The sequence below is a fragment of the Octopus bimaculoides genome, chromosome 4, assembly GCF_001194135.2.
Source record: "Octopus bimaculoides isolate UCB-OBI-ISO-001 chromosome 4, ASM119413v2, whole genome shotgun sequence".
In the NCBI taxonomy this organism is placed as follows: Eukaryota; Metazoa; Mollusca; class Cephalopoda; order Octopoda; family Octopodidae; genus Octopus; species Octopus bimaculoides.
In genome coordinates, this window is record NC_068984.1 from 10,994,646 (window position 1) to 11,008,019 (window position 13,374).

At 35.2% G+C, this 13,374-nt stretch overlaps 1 protein-coding gene across 2 annotated transcripts in view; it reads left to right on the forward strand.

Moving 5' to 3' along the window:
* Positions 1-13,374, forward strand: part of LOC106872181 (membrane-associated guanylate kinase, WW and PDZ domain-containing protein 1) — a 709,375-nt gene that overhangs the window by 442,843 nt on the left and 253,158 nt on the right. The window contains exon 9 of one of the 2 annotated variants that reach the window (XM_052966880.1): positions 8,633-8,644. The exons of the other annotated variant lie outside the window; for it this stretch is intronic. Coding sequence (XP_052822840.1) covers positions 8,633-8,644 — 12 coding nt within the window. The remainder of the gene's footprint in view (positions 1-8,632; positions 8,645-13,374) is intronic. 2 annotated transcript variants of the gene reach the window in all.

Below are 13,374 nucleotides of genomic sequence, written 5' to 3' on the forward strand. Positions count from 1 at the left end.
ATATATATTTTACATTAGATAAAAATAGAGTGATAGCATGTTGTCAACTTAATGTGACAGTCCCATAAAAGAGAAGAATGCTACTGTTATTTAGCCCTAGGAAACACCGTTTCAAGTCCAACAGGAAACGGTATTTCCCAGGGCTAAATAACAGTAGCATTCTTCCCTTTTATAGGACTGTCACATTAAGTTGACAACATGCTACCACTTTATCATGCTGCTACTGCATAAATTTCTCTGAGAGTTTTAGAAATATATTATTTCTATTTTAGATGAAAATATTCTTAATATATATTTTCATTTATGTAGATATGCATGTACTATAAACACTAAGAATGAAAGGAATAAAGCTTGATAAAGATGATATATGTATGTATACATGTGTGTATGTATATAGACTCATAGACTGAGTGAGTGGAAGAGATTCATGTGAGAAAACCTTCGTCTAATATCCCCAAACACTTTTGATGCAGGAGGATGAGGCGACAGTAATCTGTTCTTCTTCTAAATATTTACACCTTCATATATTTTCATTAAAGTCTTCATTTACTAACCATTTCCACCTGAACAATATTTTCGCTTCTTCTATCAACAGCTGTTAAATACTTTTCTCATACACTTTCTTTCTATCAACAATCTTCATCAACTTCTCCTCATTTACAGTCTTTTCCCTCAATTTTTTTTCTGTACATTCTCTCTCTCTCTCTCTCTTTCTCTCTCTCTCTTTCTCTCTCTCTCTCGCTCGCTCTCTCTCTCTCTCTCTCTCTCTTAGATAAGTTTTCTTTTCATACAGATATTTCTTTTGCTGTTACCTACATTTTCATTATCTTCTCCTTCATCATTCCTTATTTCTCTCTCTCTCTCTCAATTTCATTCTTACCTTATTCTCTCTCACTCTCTCCTCTTGGTTTTATCGTTACCTTATTTTTGTTCTTTTTTGTTCACTCTTTCCCCCTACCCCAAACATATTCTTTCACATATTAGTTCTTTCTACTCTCTGTCATTCACTCTTTTTCCTTCCCTTATTCACACACTCTCTCTTTCTTTCCCAAGTGGTTTCTCTGTCTTTTCTTTCTCATCTACTTTCACTTTTCACTCTTTTTCAAAACAACTATTTTCATTCTCAAAAAATTATTTTTGGTCAACCCACATTGAGATTGAACTTGGAACCATTGTTCTTATGAAGCAAACTTCTTAACCACATACTTATTAGATAATGGACATTTAAATACATTTTAAATAGGTGCAGGAGTGGCTGTGTGGTAAGAAGCTTGCTTACCAACCACATGGTTCTGGGTTCAGTCCCACTGCATGGCACCTTGGGCAAGTGTCTTCTACTACAGCCTTGAGCTGACCAAAGCCTTATAAGTGAATTTGGTAGACGGAAACTGAAAGAAGCCTATCTTATATATGTGTGTGTGTGTGTGTGTGTGTATGTCTGTGTCTGTCCCCTCAACATCGCTTGACAACCGATGCTGGGGGGACAGACAAGTAAAAGAGTAAAAGTGAGTATATATATATACAATGGACAAATGCCTTTCAGTTTTACAACAAAATGAAAATAATTGTACAATTACAACATAAATAAATAACAGTAAGGGTCTTTCGACTATCAGTGGGCTGGCGCAAAGGAAAGATGGAAAGTCTTAACAGACTGAGTGGGAGGACAGATGAATGTGACTAGCCTGGATGATGGCTGGTCAAAAAAGGACAACAATGCCTTGGCCGGACAGTAATCACGTGGCAGGAGAGGGAAAGAGTTGTAGAGGGCAGAGGGATTATACGATGGGCTTCTTTCAGTTTCCATCTACCAAATCCACTCACAAGGCTTTGGTCAGCTTGAGGCTGTAATAGAAGACACTTGTCCAAGGTGCCATGCAGTGGGACTGAACCTGAAACTAATGCAGTTGGGAAACAAGCTTCTGACCACACAACCACTTCCAGTTATTACAACTGGTTCCTGTCATCGTAATTCTTGCCTTAATATTTTACTCCTTATGCATGCTGTGTGTAAGTGCTTGTCTCCACTACCACTTCTTAACTGGTGTTGGTTCGTTTACATCCCCATAACTTAGTAGTTCAGCAAAAGATACTGATAGAATAAGTATCAAGCTTTAAAATAAGTACAGAGGTTGATTTGTTTGACTAAACCCTTCCTGCAGGGCCCTGGTTCAGTCTCAGTCTAATGACTGATAAACAAAGGGAATATAATAGAAATACAAACTAACCCACAAACTTAATAAAGTAATTTATCCCTCTAAATTACCCTCAGTTCGTTATGATTTTCATACTTAAGTAAAACACTTTAGCATTATATTTTACAAAAATTAATTCCAGGAAAAGGTTTTACCATTTGCATTGAGGTGTGGCAAACAGAACTAAGAAAGGCAAACCTAAGACCGACCTATTCCAATTATTATGACTGGTTCCTGTTATCGTAGTTCTTGCTTTAATATTCTACTCTTTTGGAAATACACTTTATATAGTTGTTTTGTTTAGTTTATGTGTGTGTGTTATTTTTTACTGAATACAGATGGTTTTGATTCTCATATTCATACATATCAAATTTTATATCATAATTTGTTTACCTCTTAGCCAGTTAATATGAAAAATATCTCCTATAACTCTCTCTCTATTTCTTTCATATATAGTGATATTAGACCTGTATATGTGTATATATATATATATATATTACACACACACATATGTATATATATGTGCCTATGTACACATATATTCTTATGTATATAATATCAACTAATGTATGTATGCAAACAAATATAATTCAAAAAAGGAAATGTGATATCCTCCACTACTGACAGGAATTGAATTAAGTATATTTATCACAGACATTTAGTGCAGAGATTAGACTACTAATCATTGAAGTGTAGTGAAACTTTCATATTTTTCTAACATTTCAAAGTGGTCTACATCTATTGACTGCTACGATAGACCTAGAAGCTTTCATCATTGTGGAAACTGCCTTGAACCTTGTTATAACTCTAGTCTTGAACATCACCCAAGTATTAAGACCCTCAATGTTGCTATAAATGTTAATATCTCTAAAGACTTCATAAACACACACACAACACACGTACACATATACACATGCATATACATCATCATCATCATTTAACGTCCATTTTCCATGTCAGCATGAGTTAGACAGTTTGACTGGAGCTGGCAAGCCAGAGCGCTGCACCAGGTTCCAATTGTCTGTTTTGGCTTCATTTCATCCATCCGATGAATCCTGCCAAGGTCATGGACATTCCACCTCCTCTGACTATTTTTCAAAAAAATAAAGAAAACAAATTCAGTCCACATACAAGCACCTTGGCCAAATTATCTTCTGTTATAGACTTGGAATGACCAGTCCCTTGTGAGTGGAATTTGGTTGGTGGAAATTTAGAGTGGCGAGCTGGCAGAAACGTTAGCATGCCGGGCGAAATGCTTAGCGATATTTCGTCTGCAGTTACATTCTGAGTTCAAATTCCATCGGGGTCAACTTTGCTTTTCATCCTTTCGGGGTCGATAAATTAAGTACCAGTTACGCACTGGGGTCGATGTAATCGACTTAATCCCTTTGTCTGTCCTTGTTTGTCCCCTCTATGTTTAGCCCCTTGTGGGCAATAAAGAAATAAGAAAATGTGTGGATTTGTGTATGTGTGTACAGGCAGATCTAAATGTGTGTATGTATATACATTTGTGTGTGTATGTATTTAGAAGATTGTTTGCTATGGTTGGTCAGAGAGTGACCATTGGTTTTTCATCTATGAAGCACCTAACTGTATAGGCAACTTGTCAGACTCAAATAGCTGGAGGCATGTCTCTTTTATATATATATAAGAGGTTATGTGCTTCCACTTACATATATATGTGTATGTATATACATATACATACACACAAGCATATTGATAAAAATCCTACATGAAATTGCTCTGCACTCAATTACAGATACTCCCTTGTAACTCTCACCATGGAAAAAATACAGTGATTGGTCGACTGGAAGTCTGACAAAATCATTGTTCAATATATTTGTGTTATAAAATAAATAGTGACCCAGCACCATACAACTTATCTCTCTTAGTGTTTATAAAGTGTGAAATATTTCACTTGCAAAATGAAAATCAATCCTAAAGAAACATTAAGTAAATTCCATATTAATATACAAACTTTCAGAAGCAGTCATAACAGAATCGGTAAAATTTCAGACAAAATACTATGTGTTATCTGGTTACAATCCCTTAACATTTCAAATGCAAGTCCCACCCAGGTTGACTTAGCTTGTTATCCTTTTGAAGTTGATAAAATAAGAAGCAGCCAAATATCATCATCATCATCATCTAGTGTCCACTTTTCCATACTTGCATGGATCAGATGGAATTTGTTGAGGCAATTTTTTTACAGTTGGATGCTCTTCATGTTGCCAACCCTCGTTTGTTTTCAAGCCAAACACTACCAGACGTGTTTTTTTTTTTCTTTTTACATAAGACTGGAAACAACCTCACCTCTATGGCAGTGATGCTCACTTATGGGCATTTTATGATGTCAAGACAAAGGTGTATACACACACACACACACACACACACACACACACACACACACACACACTCACGATGAACTTCTTTCAGCTTCTGTCTAACAAATCCATTCACAAGGCTTTGGTCAGCCTAGGGCTATAGTTGAGGACACTTCTCTATGATGCCATGCAGTGGGATTGAAACCAAGATCACATGGTTAGGAAGCATGGAAAAGTGCTCAATAAAATGATAATGGTGGTGATGATGGATTTTATTTATTCCGAGTTTTATTTTCCAGGTAGTGACCTGAATAATAATAATAATAATAATAATAATAATAATAATAATAATAATAATAAAAGCAGCCAGTACACTCTGTAAAGTGGTTGGTGTTAGGAAGGGCATCCAGCTATAGAAACCACACCAAAACTGACAATGGCGCTTGGTGCTGCTCCTGGCCCTACCATCTCTAGTGAAACTGTCTGGTCCATGCCAGCATGGAAAATGGGAGTTAAACGATGATGATGGTATATAGATGTAATGCAAAGATAAATGTTTATCTCATACATGATCATATGGTAAAGAGTCAATGGTTTCACCTTGTGTGAACAGAAATGATCATCCCTGTTGAATTCAAAGACTAGGATTGAAGTTCATTGTCATGTTCATTAATGTGTGACTAATCCAAGATGAAAGCTGATTTCAATTAGGTTTTAAACATTTCACTTACATCACCTGATAGAGTGTAAAGATAGAAGTTTCCAAGGTTATGTATTGCAACTGTAGTAGCAGGTTGTTATTCCATGTTATCTCATGGAAATCTCACCATTTCTCTTGTTATTACAATATACTCTTATTTGCATAAAACAATTACAATCATATCTTTTTAAAGGCATTAGTGTAGTAAATAAAGTGGTTACAACAGAGAATTAAGGAGATGTTTATATTCAACTTACCAAGATCTTATTACCTGTGCCATATGATTAATATACGTTTCATTATACCATCAGCTCAGTTTTGTAATGGCCAAATGAATTAGGTGCCAAATACCTAATTTGAGGATGATTAGTTAAAATCTTCCTACTTCGTGTATTGCACTATATTCCTAAGAAGGATATTTAAATCTACTTAACTGCAGGAAAGGCTTTATGCTTAATTAAAGAATTATTCAATTACCATTTATTTAGTTTTGAGTGAGACAAAACTGATGTAATATTGCAAGTTAATTCTATTAACCTCATTTAGTTATCCAAATCCTATAAATTAGAGGACCCTAAAATAACATTAAGTAGGACTCTTCTTTCTTAGATTTCCTAACGTTTATTAAACACTTCTGATAGCAACCCACCTGAAACTATTCTTGGTTCTGTGAGACGACTTCCTGTTTCAAAGTCATCTAAATTAAAGTCTTTCATTAAAATTTCATGTTTATTTATGTTTCAAACCACTTTATTATGGAAAAAGATATTTTACTAAATTCTTCATTAATTTCGAAATTAAGTCAAACATAACAAGTGTATTTTAAAAGAAACATGGTTACAAAAAGCTAGAAATGATTTTTAAACATGTTGCCAAGAGAAACCATGCATAGAATAGACATTCCAATGATGTCCTCTTCAGAAGAAAGTGTATATTCTTTATTGTATGGCTTTTTGCTGAATGTAAACAATACACTCGACTCCGCTAGTCACGGATGACCATGGGTGCACCTAAGCGGTTCCTCTCCGGGGTACAAGTCTGGGTGGAAAGTCGCCTCACCAGCAAACGCATAACCTAGGGTTGTTTTTATGGAAGACCAGCAGTTATCCATGCATACCAGCCTCCCCTTTCCATGCCACCGATGTTATCCAAGGGAAAGGCAAAGGTCGATACAGCTTGGCACCAGTGACGTTGCAACTCATTTCTACAGCTGAATGAACCAGAGCAACGTGAAATAAAGTGTGTAGCTCAAGAACACAACACACAGCCTGGTCCAGGAATCGAACTCACAACATCATGATCATAAACTCAATGCTCTAACCACTGAGCCATGTGCCTTCACAATAGGATGCTTTAAATTATGTGGCATTGAATTTTAATTATTTGGCTTCAAATGTTGACACAAGGCCAGCTATTTTAGGGGAAGGGCTGAGCCAGTTGCATTTATCCCAGTGTAATAATACTATTTAAAAAAATACAATAAGGATTTTTTCCCTGCAATTTTTTCTTTTTTTTTTACAGTGTGACCCCCAAAAAAACAGAACCCATAAAAATCTTATAAAATCCTACAAAGGTTAAGTCTTAAACTTCGGTCTGTATATGATCATTCTCTTTGCATAAAAATCATGTTCTTTTCCAAACATGCTCCAAATGGCATACGTCACACAAACACTTGCACACGTCATGCCTAATTGTCAATTACTCGAACAAATTCCTCTTTGAGGATTTCCCTGATTTCCGCTGTGATTGCTGCCTCCAGTTCAATTGTTCCAGGGTTGTTCTGGTAAACAATATCTTTGAGATACCCCCAGAGAGAAAAATTTGGGGGGGTTTAGGTCCAGTGAATGTGGTGCCCACTCAACGTCACACTTCCTACTGATCAGTCTCTCCTGAAATCGCTCTCTCAACTAGGCTAGGGAGTCATTTGATGCGTGGTGGGGTGGACCCATCTTGTTGGAACCACTGTTCATCTTGATCTATCCTTCTGCGTTGTTTTATACAAACATTTGTGGGTTCTGTTTTTTGGGGGGGGGATCACCCTGTATCTTTTAGTTAAGAGGGAATACCGTACACATAACTGTTTACATGGCTTCTGAGACTGATGGGGAGGGAAGCAGGTATCCCCAAATCAGAGATCTGTCCCAAAAAGCTTGCAACAGAGTGGACCCTCCTAAAGGAACCGAAAGTGCCAGGTGGTGGTGTTAAAACAGGCTACAGATTAAGTGCACCATCCAAGTGGGCTAGAGTGGGATTTGAGTTCAGAACAAATATGACAAGGTAGCTGCTCCAACATTTTTATGCTTCTCCTCTAATACACTACCTTGGATTTGTACTTGATTATTAACCCCACAAAAGGGTGAAAAACAAAGTTGACTTTACCAGGATTTGAAATCAGAGCATTCAAATAAGTTGCTACAATCACTAGAACACTGAACTACCTTTCTTTAAGCCTTCGTCCTCCATCTTCCTCTTAGTTTCAGAATTTATATAAAATTCCTAACAAGATTGATTCTGCTTTTTATTTTGCCCCAAAAATGCAGCACCCAAGAATTTGTAAAATAAATACCAGTTATTGTTGTTCTTTCTCCCAAGCTGGCCCTGATAAAGCAAATTTATAAAGAATGGTATTCCAGCCATGCCAATCTCATCATATTTTTTAAAACATAACATATAAATTTCCTTGTTGACCTGACTCTAAGAATATTTACTAACAATGGTGAAATCACAAATAAATTAATTAATGAAATGTTTTTTTAGAAGGGGGCTTCATGATGAACTTAAATAAAAATGAATTGTTGTTGTATAGCTCCAAGTTTGCCCAGATCAAGCAGACCTAGTCCTGTAATCAAAGACATTCTAGCCATGACTGCCTAATATTATTTTAAAACCTAATGTATCTAGGGATGTACTTTCCAATGAGTGCTTTTTTAAGACAATAAAATGTGATTTGAGGGAAATTTAGCTGCTATTTCTTTCAGATTTTGCAACTACAGAGAGTCCTTCACTTGATTGAAAAAGTACCAGTAATATTTGGGGTTAAATTCAACAGACCATTTCCTCCCTTGAACTGTAATCATTGTGCCCGAATGAGGAATATGGACTTCCTACTCCATATCCTTCATTCAGGGATGTGAACTTCTTAGAAGATACTTTTAGTGCGTGCAGTGTAAAATATTAAATTACATAGCACTTAGCCAAATATCTGCATCATATCATCATCACCATCATCATCATCATTCATTGTCATCATCATCATCTTAATCATCATTATCCTCAACATAATTATTAATGTTGCTATCACTTTGTTGTCAAAATGTGCAAGTGGAACAAATTATTATTATTATTATTATTATTATTACAATTGTTATTTGCATTATTATTTTTAATTATTTTTGTTTTTACTCACCTTTCAGAACCATTTTATCGTAAGTAGAACTCATTGTTCATCTGTCATGTCAGTTGTTCCCATTTGAACTTGTATTGTGTGTGCATGCTGCATCTAATTTGCACCACATTGTGAAACTACATCTCACTTGTTCAGACAGAACTAACCAAACAAAATTTCGTAAATTATTAAGCTAAGGTAGCTGCTGGCTTTTAAAATTGTTTCTTACAGTTACACCCTATCTGTCATGTAGTCTCTCCATGTGTGGCTGTTGATCGTATACATGGCACCATCTCGACCAATTTTCTGTCAGTTTTGATAAGTGCATGTGGCTGTTGGAAATGTGATATTGTTGTGGCAGTGACTAGAAATAACATGTACTCTTGACTATTGCAAGAATTCTATTTCAGTCGTCATCTTTTAAGCAACCATTCTAAGTGAATTATCTCTAATGTCATAACAAATATGTATATCACAAATTTATCTAAGTAAATTCTTGTTTTGGGAGTTTACATAGATTTCATTGTCTTCAGTTATTTTGACAACATGTGTCAACCTTTAACTATAATATATTCATTTCTCAAAAGAAAAGAAGAAAATGGATTATTGCTTTGTGATTTTGTTTCTGTGTCTGTTTATCACAGAACAAAAAAACCTTTCAAATATGGAATTCTAAGGAAAATAAATGAAAGCAACAACTTTCTTTGATAATATGGTTTGTCCAATGACCTTAAGAATTCATAAATCTACAGAAAATATTAGAAAAATAATGTTCCATAGGGTTACAGTAGTCCATATTACACTCATTTATCTTTGTGTATTATGAAAAACATTTTTTTTTTCTATTCAGTTTATTCTCTTCTCCAAGACATTCTGTTTCTTTCTCTTACATATTCTATTGTCTGGTAAGTGGGAAGTGATTGTTGTTTATTGTCTGGTTCTTTGCTGTTTGTGGCTGAGCTGATAAAATACTGTACTACTTAACTTATAGGTGTCATTTCAAATCCACTGCTTGCATTCTGATATATTTTGGCACAGGACATCATGTTCTTCATAGCCATAGTTTCTCAATTTGTTTGGAATAAACTGGGTCGTCTGTGAATGGTAATTTTGATAGATCAGCTTCGTCTCCAGGAAAACATAAATCACTCTCTCATTCCAAAAAGCCACAACTAAGCACTGACTGATTCTTAGTTCTTAAATTTAGAAGATTTTTAAAATTCTTTACATATTGCTGTTTGGATACCTCATTATGAACTCAAAACTCTCCAGGAAAGATGGTTATGCAATGTCCAACCAGCTGTTGTGATCCATCATTTGAATTAGTGATATATATATATATAATATGTGTGTGTGTATACAAGCTGATAGTACTCAGATTTTAGTTCTGTGATTTTGATTCTGATACTATTTTTGGTAATACAATATTTATCTACTTATCAGGGTTGTTTTACATCGATTCTTTAATGTTGCTGTGGTTTGGACAACAATATTTTGCCACTAAGGGTGGCGTGCTGGCAGAATCGTTAGCACGCCGGGCGAAATGCTCAGCGGTATTTCATCTGCCGTTATGTTCTGAGTTCAAATTCCGCCGAGGTTGACTTTGCTTTTCATCCTTTCGGGGTCAATTTAAATAAGTACCAGTTTTGCACTGGGGTCAATGTAATCGACTTAATCCCTTTGTCTGTCCTTGTTTGTCCTCTCTATGTTTAGCCCCCTGTGGGCAACAAAGAAAAAACTATTTTGCCACTTGTCCCAAACTTTTAGTACACGCAACAACAGAAATAAAACCACTAATCTTAGTTATGTGTGTTATGCATTTTTGGTACGGATTTTTACTGCTGGTTGCCTTTCCTATTACTAACCACTTTACAGCATGGTCTGAGTGCATTTTATTATGTCAGAAACACTACAGAAGTTGTTTGTCAGGTCTAAAAAGTCTTCTCCCTTATTTGAAGATGGTGCTTTCCAGGTTGTGGAGTTAACATTCCTCCATTGCTTTCATAAATATTTGGTTATATATACTGTACATAGCTGTAGTGTGTTATTGTGATACTTGTGTTACATCACAAACTGGGTGTTATTATGTTGTTATATATGCAGTCTAAAGAAGGTGAACAAGCTAAAACTTTAAAGTCACTGTAAAAATTGAACAAACATGTACTCTGTGAAATTGTTTTCACATGTAACATGACATAAAAAGAAGCACACGTGTGTGTGTGTGTTATAGGTGTATACTAAATTGTTATGCATAAGTTGCTATACTGTAATTTTTCTATATATCTCTATCTTGTGATGTTATGTCAGTGATGAAATGCTACACCAACCCCGCTATGTTGTGATGTGATGCCAGTATCTGAAGGCTCTACACTATTATTGTTGTTATATCAGTGAACTTACTAATGTTGCAATGTTATTATGTCAGTAATTGAACTACCACACCAGCCCACGATCTTGTCTCCTGTTCAGTGAATGAGTATTACACCAATCCACCATGTTGTCTTGTTACATCAGTGACTCTAATACCTACACTAATTCATCATCTTGTGATATTATGTCAGTGTTTCAGTTTACTCCAGTATTACTGTTATATCTGTGACTATTGTGATGTTTTGTCCATGACCAAGTATACTACATTAGGGTTATGGATTTGATATTATCATATGATACTTAATCATCAATATAACTACATTACAGTTATGGATTGAATCATTGATTAGGAAGGTGCAGGGCTTAATGGGTAGGGTATTCAGCTCATCATTGAAAGGTCGTGGTTTCAATACCCTACCCACTAAGTCCTGCATCTTCCTGATCAATGATTTAATCCATAACTGTAATGTAGTAATATTGATGATTAACTATCATATGATAATACCATTATATTAATGATTTATTATTGTGTTGCTGTGATGTGTTTGTTATATCTACTTAGTGTTGCCCTTTGAGATTGTTATAATGTTATGATCAGTGGATTAGTACTGTGGCATTACATTGGTGCCTCGGTATTTGTTGCTGTGATGTCATTGCTTTATCTACTTTCTCAGTATTACCTGTGAGATTATTTATGCTATTACCGAGATGTACTTGCATAGCAAGTGACATGATCTGAGATCGTGTGCTGAAACAAAAACAATTGCAGCATGGAAGGTGTTTATAAGCCATTTCAAAACACACAAAAACCATTAGATTCACTTCAACATTTAAATTCAATTTGTCAAAATATTTTCATCACTTTGAAACCGTGACCTGTTCACTGAGATGCAGCACAGAATTTTGACAGTGAACAGGTCGCGGTCTCAAAGCGATGAAAATATTTTGGCAAATTAAATTTAAATGTTGAAGTGAATCTAACAGTCTTTGAGTTTTTAAATGGCTTATAAACATCTTTCATGCTGCAATTATTATGTTATTATCAGTGGATTGTCTTTTATCTTTTTTTCAGTCTTTAGATTGTGGCCATGCTGGGGTACTGCTTTGGGGGATTTTTAGCCAAATGAATCTATCCCAGTACTTATTGTTTTAAGCCTCATACTTATCCTATCAGTGTTTTTTGCCAAACCACTAAGTCACAGAGACATAAACACACTAATGCTGGTTGTCAGTCAGTGGTAGGAGACAAACAATGGCACAAAGGTACACACACACACACACATGACAGGCTTCTTTCAGTTTTCATCCACCAAATCCACTCACAAGGCTTTGGTTAGTCCAAGGCTGTGGTAGAAAGACACTTGCCCAAGATGTCATGCAGTGGGACTGAACCAAGAACCATGTGGTTGGAAAGCAAGCTTCTTACCACCATTATAACATTGCATTAGTCCCTTGGTCTTTGTGTGCTGTATTGCTACAGCACTATCAATGTTTAAACTCTAGTATGCGCCAGATTCTCTCTTTACTCATGTGTCATCAGTTGATGTCATGATTGATGTTGATAATGGTGAGTGAGTGAAGATGAGTGATGATTGATGGTATTAAAAACCTAAAATAGTCAAATAAAGAAAATTTTAATGAGTTATTTACAGAAAGAGAAATAAGGGTTTTATTAATTAAAAGTTAATTAAAATAGGTTAATAGCAGAAGCATTCCCAACATGTGGAATTAAACTAGTCTGATGGTACTCATATTACGGCTGTCAATAATTAAAGATATATCATAGGAGTCAGTGCTTCAAGTGTACTTAAACACGTGTGTGTATTAGCAGTGAAGCTAACGTAAGTGAGAGTAGGCATTGTTGAAGGTCGGGAAATGAGAGAAATAGAAGTCAATGTGTTATAAAAGAGTGGATTGGATATCTGTGTGTGGATACATACATATATATATATATATATTATTAACCTTGAAGCTATATGCATAAATATATATATATATAATATGAAAGAGAATAAAGAAGAAAATGGAGAAATTGCCATATAAGACATCAGTTTATTCAGAGATAGTCCAGTTAATATAATAATTGGAATATCTTTGAATAAACTGATGTATGTATGTCAGTTTCTCCATTTTCTTCTTTATTCTCTTTCATAAATATTTAAATATCAATATACATCAATGCAAAACTAATGTATTTAGTTTCTGCTGAACACTGAAATAAACCAGAGAACTAGGGTGCAAACATCCCTTAAAGGATTATAGGTCCTTGGCTTGATTAAATATATATGTATATATATATGACTCAGAGGTATAGAGCTTCCTGCCAAGTTTATCAAGAGTTTTTTAACTAGTGTTATGGTACAAAACTCTAGCCTCTTGAGCCACTTATGTAGCTTAACA